At 37.0% G+C, this 21,114-nt stretch overlaps 4 protein-coding genes across 5 annotated transcripts; 3 read left to right on the top strand and 1 right to left on the bottom strand.

Annotated features, from left to right (window-relative positions):
* Positions 1-334: 334 nt before the first annotated feature.
* LOC108227270 (SART-1 family protein DOT2) lies at positions 335-9,514 on the top strand. Of its 2 annotated transcripts, XM_017402326.2 has the most exons (14): positions 335-460; positions 659-699; positions 801-1,682; positions 2,525-2,666; positions 2,765-2,819; positions 2,937-3,050; positions 3,134-3,230; positions 3,306-3,372; positions 3,465-3,524; positions 3,603-4,224; positions 4,647-5,008; positions 5,949-6,169; positions 8,545-8,629; positions 9,134-9,514. In XM_017402326.2, exons 3-14 carry the CDS (start codon positions 841-843, stop codon positions 9,212-9,214), a joined length of 2,748 nt encoding a protein of 915 aa, XP_017257815.1. In that variant the 5' UTR covers positions 335-460; positions 659-699; positions 801-840; the 3' UTR covers positions 9,215-9,514. The 2 variants fall into 2 exon arrangements, with proteins under 2 accessions (XP_017257815.1, XP_017257816.1); XM_017402327.2 differs by lacking the exon at positions 659-699 and having other exon boundaries at positions 342-460.
* A 96-nt stretch (positions 9,515-9,610) lies between these two features.
* On the bottom strand, positions 9,611-12,026 carry LOC108227271 (pentatricopeptide repeat-containing protein DOT4, chloroplastic). Its single transcript, XM_064079843.1, has one exon. The coding sequence runs from the start codon at positions 11,813-11,815 to the stop codon at positions 9,818-9,820; it is 1,998 nt and encodes a 665-aa protein (XP_063935913.1). The 5' UTR covers positions 11,816-12,026; the 3' UTR covers positions 9,611-9,817.
* Positions 12,027-18,233: 6,207 nt separating this feature from the next.
* LOC108226382 (auxin-responsive protein SAUR50) lies at positions 18,234-18,710 on the top strand. Its single transcript, XM_017401323.1, has one exon. The coding sequence runs from the start codon at positions 18,234-18,236 to the stop codon at positions 18,708-18,710; it is 477 nt and encodes a 158-aa protein (XP_017256812.1).
* Positions 18,711-19,474: 764 nt separating this feature from the next.
* On the top strand, positions 19,475-20,697 carry LOC108225373 (uncharacterized). Its single transcript, XM_017400218.2, has 3 exons — positions 19,475-19,730; positions 19,819-20,026; positions 20,111-20,697. The coding sequence occupies exons 1-3, from the start codon at positions 19,626-19,628 to the stop codon at positions 20,512-20,514; spliced, it is 717 nt and encodes a 238-aa protein (XP_017255707.1). The 5' UTR covers positions 19,475-19,625; the 3' UTR covers positions 20,515-20,697.
* The last annotated feature ends 417 nt before the right edge of the window (positions 20,698-21,114 follow it).

Genomic DNA, 21,114 nt, shown 5'->3' on the forward strand with positions numbered 1-21,114 from the left:
AAATGACTGCTCAATGTCTCGTGGTTCATCCCATCCCGTCCCGTCCGCAGTCCGCAACTAAAACTCATCAAAATTTAATATTTAATATTATATATAATCTCTTAATAATATTTGAATATTACTAAATTTTGATATATTTTATGAAATACCAAGACGGTTGCCGATAACAAAAATCTAAAGATTTCAAAAAATTATTATTGCTTTTTAAATCAAGATTTTATCAACAATTGTGACCAAAAAAAAGATTTATCAATAATTAATCAGGAATTTCGTATTTCAGTTAAAAAAAATTGTATTTCTTAACTTGAAAAAATTTAATGACTCGTCAATTTATATATTTACAAAAAACGGACAACAAATCCAAGGCGTTCTACAAAGCAGCAGAAGCCCGGCGAGCAAAAGCAGCGTCTTGTAAGTTGTATACCCAAGTACCAAAGTAGTGGCTTATTTCTTCTCTGAGGTACGCTTCTCCTGTTTTACTCGATTCCGTCAGATTTTCGTTTATTTCGATTCATCTTTACGTGCTGCCTAGGGTTTTAATTTCGATTCATCTTTACGTGCTGCCTAGGGTTTTAATACACTTTTTATATACTCGTTTACAATCAGTTTTTTATATATATATTATTAATATATTAATATAAATTGTTTGCTTTTTTAGGGTTTCCCCAATTCGTGCTGCTGATACACCTCTGATTAATTGTAATTTCTTTTCGTTATTTTCTCGTGTTTTATGCGAATTTGATGTTGTATCCAGTCGATTGAACTAATTCTGCCTATTTTTGTTTTTCTATATTGGTAAGGTACATCCTCTTTGTATAAACTTGTGATTTTGCACTTGACATGGATCGTGATGACTCTCCTGCTAGAGAGAGATGGGAGGGAGGGCATGATGACTTGGAAGATGGTGGAGAGTTAACACGAGACTCAAGTAGGCATCGAAGCACCAAGGACAGTGGTAAGACTAGTCGGAGAGATGACAAGACTCGTCATAGGAGTAAAGATCCAGAGAGGTCTAAGGAGTTGGAGAAAGAGCGGGTTTCAAGTAGAGATAGGAGGAAGGAGGGTAGAGATGAGTATAGCAAACGAGAGAAACCTAGGGACAAGGATGGTGATGTTGACAAGTACAGGGAGAGGGATCGTGAAAGAGATAGAGACCGCAAAGACTATGGCAAGGACAAAGAGCGGGAGAGGGAAAGGGATTCACTCAAAGACAGTGAACGCGGACATGAAAAGGACAGAGGAAAAGATAGAAGCAAGGACAGGGATAAAGAGAAGGAAAAAGATAGAGATGCAAGGGGTAAGGATCGGGAAAGGGAGAAAGAGAGGGAGAAGCATAAAGGGAGGGAGGACAGAGAGAAAGAGATACTTGATCGGGAAAAAGTAAAAGATCGAGTCAGGGATAAGGAAAGAGAGGTGAATATGGATAAAGAAAGGTCAAGAGAGAGGGATAAAGTAAGCCGCAAACAACGGGATGATGGGCATGAAAGAAGTAAGGACATTGTCACTGATGATAAACTAAACTCGGAAGCTGACGATGTTCACTATAGGGACTCGACCAAGCAGGTGACTGGCTTGCATACCGGAGCGGATGACGCTAGAAATCTGAAGCTGGATAAAAATGCTAGTACTGAACCAGTGGCTTCCCACACAGCAGCATCTGAGATTAAAGAGCGAATTTCAAGGTAAGTAGATTGCTTAATAATATTCACTTTGTTATAAATTGCTTACAGTTTCTCTGTGATCTTGAATCTGCAATCATATCTTAACTAGACTAAAAAAACGGATAGATTTGATGTTCCTTGAACAGCTTCATGACACAATAATGTTTCAATAAACATTTCTACTGTAACTATAACTGAAATAATATTTGAAATTTAAGAAAGACAATTGTTAATCTGCTAAACCTCTTAGTGCAAAGTATTTGGTAAATTTACCAAGTATTCTGGTTTAATATTTTATTTATTTATTTTAGTTTGAGATGAGTTAATACAAACTGTCAATATACATCTTTATTCATGTGCTCGCATTTTTTGTGGGTTACTTTCGTAATAATCTGTTACATAGTGAATGGTTGAGTTTCTGAGTTTCTATATAGTCTGTCCAATTTTTCGGGTTTTTCCTGAAAAATTGTATCATCCTTTTTATACTTATGGGATGAGAATGAATTGGGAGAACACGGTAAATGCCACTTTGCTCTTACACTTTTTTCTTCCATCTGTGTTACCAAATCAGTCTGTTTATACACTGCCACTTTGGGAAGAAGATTACTTTACCGGCTTAGACTTGGGATATTCTAAGTATCTACATACGTGGTTGAATATGAACCTTACTTTTGTAAATAAGAAGGGTCTGATGCCTTGCCCATAAATTGAGTAATGTGCTCCTAAGTTGCTAATGCCTAGCTTTTTCCTTTCTAATATGATTGAATTTGGATAATTATTAAGTGCTCCTCCGAATCGTAGTTATACAGTAAGTTCCCTGTCGAGTTTAGTACAGCAGCATCTTTTAAATGTGCTATCCTCAGGATGAAGGAAGAAAGATTAAAGAAAACGTCTGAAGGCTCTTCTGATATACTATCATGGGTTAACAAGAGCCGTAAGATTGAGGAGAAAAGGAATGCTGAGAAGGAGAGAGCCTTGCAGCTTTCAAGAGTCTTTGAGGAGCAGGTCCAACCCCTAGTCCGTAATAAATTGTTCCTGACATTGATTTATCAATGAAGGATTTGCTTTTGCTCACTTACTGTTGTCTGATTCTTGATTCTCAGGACAATATTAATCAAGGGGACAGTGATGATGAAGCTGCTGCTCAGCATACTTCTCGTACGAATTCTTTGGATATCAGTTTCCCATTGACACAGTATTTTATACAGCTTTATTTTGATGTCCAAAAAGACTATTAAATGAGAACTAACTTGTGATTTGGGGATCTTTTAATAGATGATTTGTCGGGTGTTAAAGTTCTTCATGGGCTTGATAAAGTGATTGAAGGCGGGGCAGTTGTTTTGACACTCAAAGATCAGAGCATACTTGCAAATGGAGATCTTAATGAAGGTGAACCTCATTTAGCTTTTTCTATTTTTTGTTCATTTTACGTGTCCACTATTGCTTTCATAACATTGAGTTGTATTTACCAGATGTTGATATGCTTGAAAATGTTGAAATTGGTGAGCAGAAGCAGAGGGATGATGCTTATAAGGCTGCAAAGAAGAAACCAGGGACTTATGAGGATAAGTAATATAAACATTCTTACTATATTTAAACCTGTTTGTGCTATAGAAATATAACTGATAATCTGAATATTTTTAGGTTTAGTGATGACCTGGGTACAGAGAAGAAAATGCTTCCACAATACGATGATCCAGTTGCAGATGAGGTAAGGAAGCAAGACATATTTTCTGTAAAAAAAAATGTGTGTGTTTGTATGTGTGTAAAGACATGAACTAAATTGTTTATTATTGTCTCTAGGGTGTAACATTGGATGCAGCTGGACGTTTTGGTGGGGAAGCAAAAAAGAAATTGGATGAGGTAACCTTTATTCTCAGCTTTGTAATTTACATATGGTTTTAGCAGCATTTCAGTAAAGTGCACCTTATATATGTACAGCTTCGGAGAAGAATTGAGGGTGTTTCAGCAGCAAGTCATTTTGAAGACCTTGATTCTTCTGCAAAAACATCATCAGATTATTATACTCATGAAGAGATGCTCCGGTTCAAGAAGCCTAAGAAAAAGAAGTCATTGAGAAAGAAAGATAAGCTGGATCTAGATGCTTTAGAAGCCGAAGCTGTTTCTTCTGGGCTTGGTGTTAACGATCTTGGTTCAAGAAGTAATGGGACAAGGCAGGCTCTTAAAGAGGAGCAAGAAAAATCTGAGGCTGAAAAGAGAAGCAGCGCATTCCAATCCGCATATGCTAAAGCAGCAGAAGCATCAAATGCACTTCGCCCGGAACGGCGTGCCACCTCACAGCCAATGGAGGAGGATGACGACACAGTTTTTGGTGATGATGATGATGACCTCCGTAAATCACTAGAAAGAGCAAGAAAATTAGCTTTGGAAAAGCAAGCTGAGTCTGCACCTTCTGGTCCTCAGGCAATTGCCATCATTGCTTCTTCCACAGCGACAAAATCAGGGGCAGACAATGAAAACCCTCTTTCTGGAGATCCACAAGAGAACAAGGTCGTCTTTACAGAAATGGAAGAGTTTGTTTGGGGTCTGCAGCTTGGTGAAGGTATGTTTTTGAGATTCCACTATTTTCCAACAAAAAACAGTCACATTGATTATGTAACAGAATAGGCTATATAGAAATGTCTTGAAAGTTAAATGGAACACGTTTATAGGATGCCCATTTAACCTATAATTCAGTTTCATAGTATGGCATGCATAACTTGTCCATAAACAGAACTTCTTTCCATATGCACGAGATATGTTATGTCAATGGTCTCCTAATCTTAAAGGTTTGATTTATATAGTAGGTCTTTTGGAGCTCTAATGTCTGCATGCATTAGTTAGTATCTGTAGAGTTTGGCTATTTCTTGTAAACAGTTTTGACTTTGATTTGGAGTTATGGTGCCACCCTCTTGCATAGAAGTATTTCGTTGTTTTATACTTGATTATATCATGATATATGCCTCCCATATTCTGGTTCTTCAGAAGCTCACAAACCTGAGGGTGAAGATGTTTTTATGGAAGAAGATGAGGCACCAGAAGCCTCTGTTGGGGAGAAAAAAGCCGAGGACGGTGGCTGGACAGAGATGCAAGATACTGCCAAAGATGAAATTCCGTCAAAGGACAAGCAGGAGGATATAGCGTTAGATGAAACCATACATGAAGTTGCGGTCGGAAAGGGATTGTCAGGAGCATTGAATCTTTTGAAAGATAGAGGTGCACTGAAAGAAAGCGTTGAATGGGGTGGCCGCAACATGGACAAGAAAAAGAGCAAGCTGGTTGGGATCTCTGATAATGATGGTAAAAAGGAAATACGCATCGAGAGGACTGATGAATATGGACGAATTGTAAGTACTCTGTTCTAAGCTATGATTATTGTACCAATTTGGTCTAACGAATATAAAATTCATTTAATTTGTACTATTTTTGGAAGTGAAAGGCAATTCGTGTCACTAATGTCATCTGGTTTAACTTAACATGGAGTTGCGAAGGTTGTTGAGGTTCATATTGATATTTACTGACCTAATGGATAGGAGTTAATCTAGTGCACCGTTGAAATTGGTACAATATATGATTGTTAAGGGTAGTTGTGAGTTACATTGAGAAGGGGAGGTCCTGATGGTAAGGAAAATTTAGGTGATGTCTTAATATGCACCAGTAGTATTCTTGAATTTGAGAAGACCTGCTATCTGTAGTTGATTGAATTGAACTTGTAGTTATCACTGGGCAAAAGATACTTTGTAATATTAATTAAATATCATTATATTTTGTGTGTTTGTCCATGATGAATCTTATACTGAGAACAATCATTTGTTTTGAAATATTGCAAATTATTTCTTGTCGTACCAATTTTTAAGAGGGAGGGAGTTGAGTCGGTGGGACTGGGACTGTTAGCTACTTAGCATTTGTGAAGGGAAAACTTCTAGAAATATTTTTTTGCTGAATTTCGGGTGAAGTAATTAGTACTTAGTAGGATGTTGGAACTGTCTCATGTTTATAGCTATTAAAGTGTATATATATATATATATATTGAAGTTTCAATAATTTAAGTTTGCCCCTGCATCATGTAAATTTTTGTGCAAGTAGTCTCGTTTGCTTTCTCAAAGTTATTCTATTTTTTAATCTGTTACCCTGAGAGTAAAAAAAACACTTTTTGGTTTCGATTAGGAAAATGTTACAGATATCTTCATTCTTGATGTATATAAAGTGAGATTATTTGTAATTACTGAAATAGTTGTCTGTTCTCTTATTAAGTTATTGACAAGTAAAATCCTTTGTTTTCCCCAGTTGACCCCTAAGGAAGCTTTTCGGTTAATTTCCCACAAATTTCATGGAAAAGGCCCTGGCAAGATGAAACAAGAGAAGCGCATGCGGCAATACCAAGAGGAACTTAAGGTGAAAAAAATGAAGAATTCTGATACTCCATCTTTGTCTGTAGAGAGAATGAGGGAAGCTCAAGCTCAGTTAAAGACACCATATCTTGTCCTGAGTGGAAATGTTAAACCAGGGTATGAATCTAGCATCTGCTCAATATGATTATATTGTGTAATCATTACCTAGTTGATATACAAGTCATGAAATTGCATTAGAAGTTCAAATTTTGAGTGTAAGGTATGTGTATTAATGGCAGAAGTGGATGTATAGCTCCCGCTTTAATAATTGGGAAATTTGTAAAAATACCCATGTTTTCAAACTTATCTTCAAAAATATGGTTGAAGTTGCAACTGAGGTTTCAACACAGTTGGGTTACAGTTGATTTTCAGGTTACTGGCATTGCAAAAGAGGTTGTACCGTATTTTTGAAAATAATTTCTGCAACTAGGGTATTTCTGAAAAAAGCTCTTGATATTTTAATATTATTGCCATTTTCCAAAAGAATAAACTAGGTGTAATGTGGTTATAGTATATGCCCTTAAAAATAAAATATTTGCAGAAATCTATTCAGATTTTGTATATTTTTCTTTTATGTCTTTATCTTCTATTTTTATTTATTAATATCGTCTGAATAAGTATTATTATTATTTTAAGTAATTAATATTCTCTTATTTTTTAATATGAATTATGCTCTTTTATATTTTAAGAAAATGACTCGTATATGATAATTCTGTTAAAAACATTTTTGTTTAGATAAAAAAATATAACCCTCACTCACCCGAATTTCTGTGTATGCCCTGGATCTTCGCCTGATATGTTATATACAACCCGCTATCTGGTGGCAGGTTGGTTGGCTGTACACTTGAAGGTACAATATGCTTGTCTGACATGCATATCGCCTATAGGCAATGGGCTTGTCTGACCTGCAAATATGTATTCTTTTCATGCAAAAAGCCCCCTATGTTGCATTGCATTTACTTACAAATTCTCCTTGATTACTTTTTACCAATTCACAAATTTGTAACTATATCAAGTCTGACACTCTCAGGTCGATACAGATACTATATATTAGTGAGTAAAGCGTTATCAAAGTTCCAAAAACAGTGAAAACACCTTGTACTTGAGAAAACCATCTCTGCATGCTGAGCCTCATATGAGCTATGTTAATTCTATTTTTTTTAGGTTGAGAACCTTTGTCGGAAACTCGACACTTGAATAATGTGTTACCTGCACTGCTTGATTCACCTTCAGAACTCTCTATATGTTTACATTAGACCTCAGTGTGGACAATCAACACTTCACAGCACTGACATGCGCAAAATTTGAATAATTTGGATTCATAACTTAACATATCCCTTTTGGACACTTCCAGTATAGTCCAGTAACATAACCAAGCATTAGGGTGTTTCATGTATTTGATTTGCTCCGGTGTAACTTATCCTATAAACATAATATTCGAAACCAAAAAGTCCAGTAAAATTGTCCTACCACACGGGGGAATTGCTGTTTCAAGCATCTTTACAGCTACTTGAGCAATACACTAATTTTCTTTTAATTCTAAGCAAAAGTTTAGATCATCCCCACTTGCAGCTGGGCTCAGGAGACCCAACTATGGCTCTCGGGTTGTAGCCCAGTTCTGCAACCGCCCGCTTTATACTGTCAAGGGTAGGGATCTTTTGATAAGACCTGTACCGGCAGTCTTCCAGCAACCCTATGATTGGGCGGTCTGATTTTGGGCTGCTAGCTCGTGGATCTGTTCCCTGTTTGGTTGTTGTTGTGGATATGTTATAGTTAATACGAAACTATGATTTGATAGAGTTCATGTAGCACTTCAATGCAACAGTTTTAAACGTGTCAAAATTTGCATGTTTTCATATGTATGGTCTTATAAAATATGATTATGTTTATATCACTCTATTATACTTGTGAGAATAGATGCATTAATCATTCACTGGAGTTCTTGTGTGTGTGTGTGTGTGTACCAACAAAATAAATATAATTATGAAACTAAAGTTTAAATTGAATTGTTCTTTAAATGAAATGTTGACAGGGTGACAACTTTGGTGTCAGGGAGCTTGCTAAGTAGCCCGTTTTATAATTGAAGGAGCAATGTTTTTGAACTCTTGATACATCTATTGAGCAATTATTTTAATGTATTTTAATACTTCAAGTATAAACTGTATGTAACAATGGTATCTTTTATGTTTACTACATTTTCCTATATGTGCCTTATATCTTATTCTCTCTGTCTTAGCTCTTATTTCTACTCGTGTTGGAGGACATAATAATTGGAACTCTTTATGTATCATATTAACCTATAATATGGATAATGTGCATCTTATTCAGCAGACAGGTTATTGTTACCATTTTTCGGCATGTTTTCTGAAATTAGCAGTACATTCATTTCTTACTTCATCTGTAAACATTACAAATAATTGGTTGTGGACTCTGTTTTTGTATCAATCTTCTCACTTCATTTCTCTAATTTTGGTCTATTTTATTGTTTGTAGGCAAACAAGTGACCCTAGAAGTGGTTTCGCAACTGTGGAGAAGGACTTGCCAGGAGGCTTGACACCCATGCTTGGAGATAGAAAGGTTTGTATTATACTGGGATTGTAGTTTTTATAAGTGTACTCGAAAAGATTGTGATTTTTTAATGCTAGGAATGTTGACTATAGCCGCCTATATATTGGGCATCATTGTTCTTTGCCACATTTTTAAATTTAAGATAATAGCCTCTTATCCAGGTTGGATAATGTTTGCCTGTTTGGAATTTATCAGCTTGTTACATGGTTAATCAATTAATAGCCATTAGCTCTTGGGAAACTATACTACACAGGCACAAACAATAAAGTATAATTTTGTTAAATGCTCTAAAATTGAACTTCTCGCTTAAGTGTGGACGGAATATATAGTAGCTGCTTATGGCCTTACACTGTTTGTACTACTTTCAAGTTTCATCATCCTATTGTCATGTTCAAATGTTATGCTCATGATTTTTGCTATCTGGGTTTTCTCATTGTCAAAGTTATGTGCACTGTTCTTTTTCATTTCAACTCAGCTGTACACTATTTAATAAAAGTACACATGATATTTTAGGTTGAGCACTTTCTGGGCATTAAGCGCAAATCCGATCCTGGTGATATGGGCCCACCAAAAAGGCCGAAGCCTGAAGGCTGAAAATGAGGCAGGTCCAGTGGTTTTATAGAACAACTGCTTGCCAGCAGGAATGAGTGTTCAGTTGTCTCCATGCTTGAGAAGTTACTGCTGCTCGTGTCGTGGAAGAGTCATTTTTTGTAAAATTGAGAGAGTTATTTGATTTGTCTTAACAATTAACATCGGATAGATAAATGCTTAACTGGCAATACATTTTGGAATATAATGATCAAGTATGGTCTTTATGTAAGCTCATTATGTTGATGGATTTATAAAGCTTTGTAAGTAAATGCTGAATTTGAAGGATGTTAATTTCGCGGGCCTTGTTTTTTTTGTCAAATATCGGGTTTAACTATGAAATTGGGATCAATAGAAGGGGAGAAACAGTGCTAGGGTTTTGTGATTAAACTCTCGCAAATCTGGATAGAAATTGTGCTGCAGTATTTGATGTATTGCTGTATGAAAAATGTTGGAAAACAGGTAATTTAACTATTCTTCGAGCTGTAAGTTGTCTGGAAGGCGAAGGGTAATAGCCTGTTTCTTGGTCTTAAACATTTTCCAGAACTGGGTGCAGTCAAGACCTACACATTGCAGAACCCAATTGAAAAATTATGTACAAATTGATAGCTAGAAATCGCGGCAAGAGCAGGATCCATCTTTAAAATGGTGAAAATAGCTACTGTCCTTTATTATGATCTCTCTGCCTAAAAGTTTGGAGGTGACCTTTGCAAACTGATGACAATTGCGACAAACACGAAGATTTTTTGTCACACGAATTGTTTCACCGGCTTGTGTACTGATCAGTCCGAAAGACATTGCCAGCAATTCACTGTGTCCAATAGGAATACATTCCCTCTCCTCGTCGGCATCATGCAAGCTGAAATCAACATCGGACATAATGCCGCCTTCTATTTTGTTCATCAAACACTTGAGTTCCCAATATATTTTCTCTGACCTTGGGTGAGTTACATCCCCTGTTCCAAATACATGAACTTTGTTCCTAAATTCTATCCAGCTGTAAGCTTTCTTTGTAGTCAAGCCCATGTCTCTGATTGTTTCTTTTAGTTTTTCAACCATATCCTGTTTCCCAACATAAGCATACAAATTAGACAGCAACACATAGTTATCTGCATTAAGAGGTTCCAAATCACAAAGCTGCTCAATGACTCGCTTTCCTACAGTTATATTTCGGTTGACCCTGCACCCATCTAATAATGCTCTCAGCACCTCTGCCTGTCGTGCAATCTGTTTCCTCTCGATAAAACTCCTTGCTTCGTCAAATAATCCAGCCCGAGCAAGAAGAGCAACCATTAAAGCACAGGTGGCTACCTTTGGTGACCTTATGCATTTGAAGACAGATTTACCCTCTTCAACCATAATGGCAGTACAACAAGCATAGAGAACAGCAGTATGTGTAATCCAGTCAATTTCTTTGGTTGAGCTTTTCACTATCTCCTGGAACAAGTTAACTCCAAGTTCTCCTTTTCCGTGTAAACCTAATCCCAGTATCATCACAGTCCACGAAATATTATCCTTCTCACTCATCCGTGAATATATTTCTGAAGCATAATTAATGTGTCCTGATTTCACATACATATCTGTAAGAGCATTCTGCACTCTGAGATTCATGTCAATCCCAGTCCTCAGCAAGTAACCATGAATTTCCTTTCCATTCTTATATGCTGGCATTCTTCCACAAGCTGGAAGAACACTTGAGATAGCGACCGCATCAGGTTTCAAGTATTCAGAAATCATTTGCCTAAACAATTTCAAACCTTCGTTGAACTCTCCCTTCTGCACATAACCACTAATCATGGCAGTCCATGAAATTTTATCCCTTGATTTCATCTGATCAAAAATCAAGCAAGCTTCACGAATACTCCCACAGTCAATATACATCTTTAAAAGTGAATTGCTTACCAGAACATCAAACTCCAGTCCACAACTTTTAGCAATTCGATGAACATTCCGACCCTCTTGCAGCGACTTCAATAGACCACAGGCACCGATAACAGTTGCCAGGGACAAAGAATCAATTTTAGCATCAGACCTCACCATTTCATTAAACAACTCAACAGCCAAGTCGGGTCTACCTTCCTTTACATAAAACTTAGCTAATAGAGTCCAAGACACCGAGCTTTTGGCAACAGGAGATTTATCAAACACCCATTTAGCAGCTTCAGCACAATCAAGTCGTCCATATAATTCAATGAGAGCAGAATGTACATAATGGCATGAAGCTAAGTCGTACTTGATGGCCTGCCCATGTAGCTGTTTGCCTAATCTTAAGCTGCCAAGAAGCCTCGAAACCGATAAAATTCGAGGAAGAGTGTGCTTATCAGGCCTAACACCTCTGACTAACATTTCCTGATAAGTTGTCACAGCGCGATCAAACTGGCCATTGCGAAGATGGGTCTGAATCAAAGAGTTCCAGGCAAAGCTTTGTTTTGAGTCAGGCATTTGGTCGAGCATCTTGTGTGCCATCCTGTGTTGCTGAAATTTAAGTGCAAAGTGATGATTAAGGGATGAAGGTAGCGGCTTAAAGTGGGTAGTGTTTGAAAAGGGTTTGTCCGGATTGGACAAGAAATGAGGTTGTATGTACATGGAGGAGGAATTAGCGTCCATTGTTTCTTCAGAATCAGAATGGTATGGTTATTGTTGGTAGTTGGTGCAAGGAATCTAAGGTCAAGCAGTACGGCAGCGTAACATGTTTGCACTTGCGGATGTGTAGATAAGATTATGTACTTGGATTTTCAACACCCCCGCCCCGTTTTACTCTCCTCTCCTCTCCAACAGGTTTAACGGAATCCGCCAAGTGTCATGTTGGCACCCTCTTATCTCCAGAAATGTTTCATTCGGTCCGGGTCAAGATTTTTTATGAAAAAACGGACACCCCTTTGTTTTGAATAAAAAAATCATTCGTTTTAGAATTTTTCTTATACTGGGAGTCTGGGAGTATGTTTATTTTTTTTTTTTTGAACAAAACGAAACTTTCATTCAACTAGAAACATCGTACATGAGAGTCTCCAACAGAAATCTAGGAGGAGACGTGAAAATATTGTAGCAACCTAACAAACAAGGAAATTTAGCCAATTCATGAGCCACCTTATTTGCCTGCTTTCGAACAAAAGAAATAGAGATTCCTGAAGATGCTTTAAGACGTTGACGACAACTATCAATGACGTTACCCACTTCCAATCTAATGGCTTCAGTTTTGGTGATGGCTTGGACTGTGAGGAGAGAGTCTGTTTCTATCACTGTGCGATGCAGAGGTCGAGAGAGGATCCATGACAGAGCTTCGTCCACACCAATAGCTTCGGCCTCGAACACAGAAACCTGGCCTGGTAGACACAAAGTTTTCCCAGCGACAAAAGAACCCATATGATCTCGTAATACCATTCCCACCTTAAAAGATTGAGCTCCTGGATGAACCGACGCATCCACATTCAGCTTCAAAGAACCTGGCTCAGGCGGCTTCCATTTCTGATCGAAACTTACCCCCCCGCTGCAAGACCTGGTCGTGGCTTTAACATGCTCTTGAGCTGTCCTCCAATCTGACACCTCTTTAGTGCTCCAATCCATCGCTGTAGATGCATGAACCTTCTTGTTTTCCCAAACTCTCTTGTTTCGCCAGAACCAAACACCCCAAAGGACTTTGACGATCTTCATAATCTCATCCGAAGAAGCCGAGCTGAGTTTATATAGCAGCCATTCAGAAGCAGAATTCACACCTTCCATATCATACACCAGACCTGCATAGTGCCAACAACTAGACGCAAACTCACAGTCAAAGAAAACATGGCACATATGTTCATTATCATTTTGACACATGGGACAAGTGATGGGGAGTGATACACCTTTTGAGCTTAAACGTGTTCTAACAGGCACATTGTTCCTACAGAAACGCCAAAGAAAAATCTTAATCTTGTGCGGAATAGGCAACTTCCAGACTTTACTCCAACCCATGCCCTGCGAAACATTTGAAGTGCCCACAACCTGCTCATGCCAGAGGTGATAGCCTGTCTTTACTGTGTAATTTCCATCCGTTGATCGAACCCAGGCCACTCTGTCCTTGACGTCTCTTTGAGGAATCGGAGTGTCCAATATAGCCACTGCATCATCTGGGTGAAAATAATCACACACCTTTCTCTCATCCCATAACTTGGTACCGGGTGTAAACAAAGACGCAACAAACATATTACCCCCTGGAGGTAAAACATCATGCTCAACATGAAAAGTTTCTTTATTGCGAATCCATGGATCTTTAGCAACCTGTATGTCTTTGCCATCACCTAACACCCACCTAAAGCCCTTAAAAAGAGTTTCTTTCGCAGTCCAGATACCTGTCCAGATAAAGCTAGAACCATCACCTTTATTTGCTCTCAGAAAATGAACATTCTCAAAGTATCGAGCTTTATACACACGTGCTACCAGAGTTTGGGGATTCTTAATAAAATTCCAACAATGCTTACCAAGGAGAGCGATGTTGAAACCGTGGAGACTACGAAACCCAGACCACCTTTGCTCTTCATCATGCTCATATTTTCCCATGACAACCAGTTAATCCCTCTTCTATCAGATGCACTCGAACTCCACCAATAGTTATTCATCATTCGTTCTATCTCCTGACAAAGAGACTTAGGAAGAAGAAAACACGACATACAATATGATGGTATAGATTGAGCGGCATTCTTAATTAACACAGTCTTTCCAGCACGCGAAATCTGTTTAGCCTTCCAGCCCTGAATGCGTTTCCACACCTTATCCTTGACGAAGCCGAATACTTTCTTTTTTGACCTTCCAACAAGAGATGGCAGCCCAAGGTAATGGCTATCACTTAAATTTTTATGCACTCCTAGAATATCAGATAGCACACCTTTCAGCTGGGGTTGAACATTTGCACTAAAAAAGATCCCAGATTTCTGGAAATTGACTGATTGCCCCGAGTACCTCTCATAAGTATTCAACAAATCTTTCACTGCCTCAGTTTCAGCCACTGTTGCCTTAAAAAACAGAAAACTGTCGTCTGCAAATAAGAGGTGAGTGATGCTTGGGGCAGATGTAGCAACCCGACACCCATGAACTCTCCCATCTGCAGCTGCCCTGTCTAGAGAGTTCGACAAGCCTTCAACGCAAAGAAGGAATAAATATGGGGACAACGGGTCCCCTTGACGTAACCCTCGTCTCGGAACAATTGGACCTATTGATGAACCATTTAAGCAGACCTCATAAGACACCGTCGTGACACACAACATCATCCATTTTATCCACTTTTGACAAAACCCCATTTCTAGCATCCTTCTTTTCAAATAATTCCAGTCGACTCTGTCATACGCTTTACTAATGTCTAGTTTGAGTGCAACTTCTCCTTCTAGGCCCCTATTCTTTTTCTTCATATGATGAATAACCTCGAAAGCCACAAGGACGTTGTCCGTGATGCTTCTTCCTGGAACAAATGCTGACTGATTTTCTGAAACAATTCCTGGCAGAATTGTTTTGAGACGGTTTGCTAATACTTTGGCCAAAATCTTATACAGAACATTGCAAATCAATTGATGTAAATCATTATCCATATTTCTTATACCCATTTTTTTTATTTTAAATCTAAAAATATCTATAATATGTCAAAGAATATGCTTCTGTCTGTGATGAAAACCATGTTTGTTATGCTGGTTTTTTTATTTTAAATTAAAAGTATTTGTCATAATATGTCTGAAAATATTTAAATCTAAAACTGATATGTATTTTTTATATGGATTTTTTTATTTTTTTTGTCAGGTGGATTGTTTTAATTTTATAATTTCAAATAATAAAATCTTTTACCATTATTATGTAACTTATTAAAATTAGACATTAATTGTGATTTTAATTACCATTTTAGATGCTGATTTAAAATTTTTACTTGTAATTTCTCAATAAATGAATTATAGGTTGTTTTTTTTGCCAAAAGTTTTTTTTTAATTACACCCAAACAAGCTCCGCATTGACACACACATATATGCGTGCGCGTTGATCGATTAATTATCGCTGATATTTTTTTAAGATATTTGTATAACTTATTCAAATTAGAATTGTAATTAACATCTTAATTCATACTTCAAAATATTATTATTCAAGCAGAAATTTATAAAACACGTTAATTTTTTAACATCTTGGATTTTAAAATTATATAAATGTCGGGTATTGATGAAGTGTCTTTTATTTTTTATGCATATTGAAATCTCATATAAATGTTAGAGTATTTTAACGGTTTTTAAAAGAAATAAGTGAAAGTCACAAATATATGAGTTAGAGACGAAATTAACAAATGTATATAATATGGATAAAAAAAATCCCGTCAACATTTTTAAATATTTAATAGAACATACAGAAAAATACTAGTATAAAATTGTTATAAAGTTTTATATTCCTTCAAATTTCAAAATCTATCTATAGCAACTTACCTTTTTTTTATTTTATAGGCCCCAAACCTCTTTTATAAAAGATAAAAATATTTTGGAGAGTTCAAGTGTCATATTTATATAAATATAAAGACTAAAATATAATATAATTTTTAAATTATAATATATGTTTGTCATTATATCGAAAATTCTAGAGGTCATGCCGGCTTCGCCCATCTACCATGGTCCCGGTATAAGTTGTAAGCACCAAAGGTGGAAGACGGATTAAAAATTAACTTAGCTACCCTCCAAGTACAAATTACTACTCCCTCCGTCCTCGCAATTGTATACATATGGATTGGGATTAAAAAAATATATAAAATAATGTAAAAATAGGAAGAAAGAGAAAGAAAAATGAGTGAAGTGGTGGAACCATCAATATATAATTGATAGATTTGGAAAAATAGTTGAAAATAGTGGTGGGGTTTTTATATTATAAAACTTGACTATTTTGGGAAAGGTTTGAAATGTATAGAATTGAATGAGACATAAAAAAAAGTGTATAAAATTAAATGAGACGAAGGAATACTACTTGTTGTAGATTGACACTAGTAAATTAAGGACTGTAATTCACGAAACTCGATGTACATGAGTGACTGATGTGAGAGAAAAGGAAGGTAGTTAAATGTTACTTGACTCACGATGCTGTAACAATCCTTTAACTTGCTCCTAAATTTCTGCCTTCCAATCCACCTCATTATTGTGTTCTACTCATCATTTCTTCATGCTTTCTTTGCATCGCAGGAGTGCAATCTATTTTAAGCAATTGACTTTATCACAAAGTTTACTTATATATATTGCACTTAATTTTCTTTCTATTCACATCTTCACATACTTAAATTTTATTTAAAACATGATATTTTATTCCACTGCTCCGCATTTTCCGGTCATTGTTTGTTTACTTCATTTTCAAATATGTCATTCGATTTCTTGACATGTAATTTTAAGTTTTTTAATCATTAATTAATATTATTATTTTAAATATTTTTTCTTTATATTAAAATATCAATCATACATTTTTAATAACAATCAAACAACCTTATATATATCGTAATCTTGATTCATATTAAACTTGATATTCATTCCTCTCCCCCTTTTTACACAATTTTTTCTCAAATAATTTCATTTTATTTTATTATAATTTTTTGCTCCACATAGATGATTATGCAGCCTGGGCCGAAACATGTGGTTTAAGTGCGATTTATCTTGATTCACGTAATTTTCATGTTATTGTGTGAGCCTGTGGAGTTTATCCAATGTGCGTAGCGACTGTGGATTCCCCATGATTAAAGAAAACACTCTATCTGTCATACGATTATTCATTCAATCAGTTCTATTACTCCCTCCATCTCAAATTAGATGAGCTCGTTGATTTCAAACACGTATTTTAAAGTTCATTGACTGAGTAGCTATATTACTCATTTTTAAAATTTTGTTTTTGTAAATAAAAATTTAAATATGAAATTTTCGCTTACAAAAGAAAATTTTAAAAAATAAATTTCGGAAATAGGCGGTCAATGCACTTTAATTACGTGCCCAAAGTTAACTAACTCATCTAATTTGGGATGTAGGGAGTATTTCAAGTTTTGTTAACCAGGCTTTATTTTATTATGGGCAATGCTAGAGACCCCAAATTTTTTCCCCAAAATTTGTTACCATATGACGTGGATAATAAGTGGCGAAATTTGATTGGGTGATTGATGAATCTGCAGGGGGGTCTCATTATTGTGGGAATGAATGCAACCAATGAAATTTCGCCACGTCATCTGGGAAAAAATTTTGGGATAAATATTTGGGGTCCCTAGCATTTTCCTTTTATTAGAGCATCTCCAACGGCGTTGGCTATAATCGTTGGCTAAACTGGACCTGTAAGACATTATGTAAAATTTGCTGAACCTATAAGATATTTTGCTTCAATGATACTGGCTATATTGGTTGGCTATAATTTAAAAATAGTATGTTATTAATATTTTAAATTGTTAAAATAGAATATATCAGTTCAATATGGTAATAAATGATGTACAATCTTCTTACAGACCTGTAGGGGTTCGACAAATTTAGCCATCCATAAGAGGTTGGCTAAATTTATAGACAACAGGCGAGTATGGTTGGAGTTGAGTTTTTGAAGTTGTTGGCTAAATTTTTTTATTTTAAGCATGCCAACTCACATTTTAGCCAAGGAGTTTATATGGTTAGAAATGCTCTTATACAATGAATTTAAACAAAAAAAATAGTATATTCAACCGAGATATCAATCAAAAATGAATATCAGATCTTTTTGAAAGTAGAATATCAGATCTGAATCAATTAAAATCAATCCTAAAATAAAATACGTGATGCTATTAGTTGGAGTCGAAATAGGAGTAGTAAATTACTTTTTTTTGGTATAAAAGAAGGGAAAGGTAGTAAAAACTAAAAATTACTCGTACAAAGTATAGAAGTCAAAGCGAAATTGACTAGCTACATATTCCGCCTTCCGAGTCACTAATTTGTTCTTTTGTATCTCACTCTTTGTTCTCTCTCGCAGAGCCATCTCTCTATCTCTCCCCGCGTCTCTCTCTCTGAAGAAATAGAAGTCTAGGCTGTGCTCCCGTTCCTCCTCGATGGCGTTTACGATGAAGAATGTGAACAAAATCCGCCAGATCGTCCGCCTGAAACAAGTAATGCAACGCTGGAAAGCCATGAGCCTCACTCGCGGCGGCGGCGGCGCTGCTTTTCAGGACACTCACAAACGCATTCCCTCCGGTTCGCTCGGCGTCTACGTCGGCGTCGAACGCTGTCGTTTCGTGATTCCGACGCGGTACCTGAAGCTGCCGGTGTTCGTGTCGCTTCTGGAGAAGGCGGAGGAAGAGTACGGTTTCCAGAGCGATGGCGGCCTGGTTCTGCCCTGCGAAGTGGAGTTGTTCGAGGCGGTGTTGAAGCTGCTCGGGAGAGACGAGCACCGATACGGCGGAATTGGATTGAACGAGTTCGTGGAATTGTTTTCTCAGGCTTCGTCGTCTGAGTGTGATTTCTCGTGTAAGGATCCCAAAGGTGCGTTTACGCCGCTGCTGCACCACAAAGCTAGGGTTTCAAATTGAGATTCCAATCCCAATTAATAGAGGGGGAATTCAAACAGTCAGGACGTCCTTGAACTCGTTGTTACTATTTGTCATACAATGAGTTTCAGTGTGATGTTTTTTTTTATTTTCCAGTGTTTCTCTTAATTTTATTTAGATGTATTGGGGTTTAGGTGATGATGACGATGAAAATGATTATGAATGTTAGTTTGCTTAATTTATTTGATTAATTAGCTGTTTGATTTTGGATTGCTTGAAATATGGCTTCATTTTGACTGCGTAAAGCAGATTAGCTAATTCCATGTAAAGTACGAGACATGTTTAAATATGTCAAGCTTTGAATCACCATGTCCAAAGGGGAAAAAGGCCGGACTTTATAAAGTGTATGACATTACCTGCTACGACCACATATTTTACAAAATAAAATTTGTAATTTTGATATTTAAACTGTAATTTAAGATAGTGATTTTGGATTAAGAAATGATTCGCGAGTAGTCCTAGTAATTTAATAAGACTTGTTAATTTAGTGATTAGTAAATAAATAAATGGTGGTCGTAGTTGAGGTACAAAAGAAGAGGGGTGATGAATGATCGATATTTATATTGGGTTATCGGAAGCGGAGAAAAAGAAGTGGGCTCATTGGTGGTAGTGGATGGGGTGGGAGAAGGAGAATATTGGGCCGATCCATGAAATGGGGCAAACGGATCCATGTAAGCCGCAGTCTAGAATATTGTAGCAGGGAGTAGAGGATTATTAGGAAATAAGACGTGTCAAAATATGTCAAGTTGGGGGAAGAGAAGAGAAAGGTCTAGAAAAATCGCGGGGAGGCGTATACAATATACATAGCCCACCCACCCGCCAACGCACAAACCACTACAGTCCACCCACACTTTTTGTTTCTAGGGTTTCAAATTGAGAAGACAATTGAAATTTTGAATGATGATGATGATGACTACTCAGAAGAGGAAAGCTGTAGATCAATTCAACCATGATTTCTCCGACTTCTCTCTTTCTTCTCCCGCTACCAAAATCCGGCGACTTGTATGTATCCTCTCTCTCCCTCTCCCTCTCTCCCTCTCTCTTTCTCTCTCCCTCTCCCCCGCCCAGTATTAATTAATTTGAATCCCAGGATCATGTGGAATTGGCACCAATAATAGAGGAAGAGGAAGAGGAACCACTACAACATGAAGATGAAGAACAGAGAATAGCAACAGAAGCAGGTGTAGACGTTGAAAATGAAGAGAGAGCTATTGTTTTGTTCAATCCCGCCAATCCTTTCATTCATTCCCCTCCTCCTACGTTCTCCCTCACTCCTCACATTCTTTCTCGCTTAAAAGGTAATTTTGCTCTCATTTTCATTGCAATTTATTTTGATGCGCCGTCGATTATTGATCCGAGCTAACCCAATTCCACTATTACAGGACAATCGCACCTTTCCAATTTATTCAACAGATCTTCTTCATCAAATCAAGACGAGGAGACAGACACGGCATTGGACGATGGTGTTATCATCTCAAATCAGTGTACGGCGGTTGTTCCTTGGGTCAAGTCTAACCTATCTCCTTGTTTGCCATCCAGTGGATTAGATGCCTCTGAGAGTACGATGATGGAAGCTGATGCAGAAAATCAACAAGAGGAGGTTGCTACGAGTATGGACATTGAACAAGGATATAATGCAGCAGTGAGCAGCGGTAATGCCACTGAATATGAGGGACATTTCCATCAGTGGCAACAACAACACTGTATGGTACCTTCCCAGCTTCCTCCTCCTCCTCCTCCTCACAGTGCTGCTGCTGCTGCAACCCCTGTAGTATGGTTCAATTGACCCGTAATGTAGAAAAATATTGTCCATCATCAAGGCCTTGGTTTCATTGTCTTTAGCATATGTCAAAAGCCTTGGGTTTTGGATATTCTCATCGTTGCCATATCATTCTACCTAGCTGTCTAGTACGGCCGACCAACTCAAGTGTATGGTGTCCAAATTTTTTTTATCCTTTTGTGCCCTATACTCTCTTCTTGCTTGTCTTGTGTTGAATGGTCTTTTAGTTTAAATCCATCCGAATCCCAGTACATTAAGATTTATTCTCAGAGCAATCAAGTTTGAGTTCCATGGTGGTTAATTGTCCTCTCTACTGCTGGATCATCCCTCTGAAAGCTTCAAATAAACTAAATTTTTATCACCAGCTCTGAATGTGAGCATCACTTTATCAGGGATATCATCCACTGCGAAAGAAAAATTCTGGCCTTCGGCATTACATTTTTATTTTAAACAGTAATGTCTCGAATATTAGATTCAAATTTAATTTCAATAATAATGTCGAAAATATTAGATCCAGAAAATATGATCTCAAATCTCATTTTATAATATTACATCGTGTAATGTTGAAAACGTCACTCCACTCGATGTAGTGTCTATGTTTTGTTT

The sequence above is a fragment of the Daucus carota genome, chromosome 6 (assembly GCF_001625215.2).
Source record: "Daucus carota subsp. sativus chromosome 6, DH1 v3.0, whole genome shotgun sequence".
In the NCBI taxonomy this organism is placed as follows: domain Eukaryota; kingdom Viridiplantae; phylum Streptophyta; class Magnoliopsida; order Apiales; family Apiaceae; genus Daucus; species Daucus carota.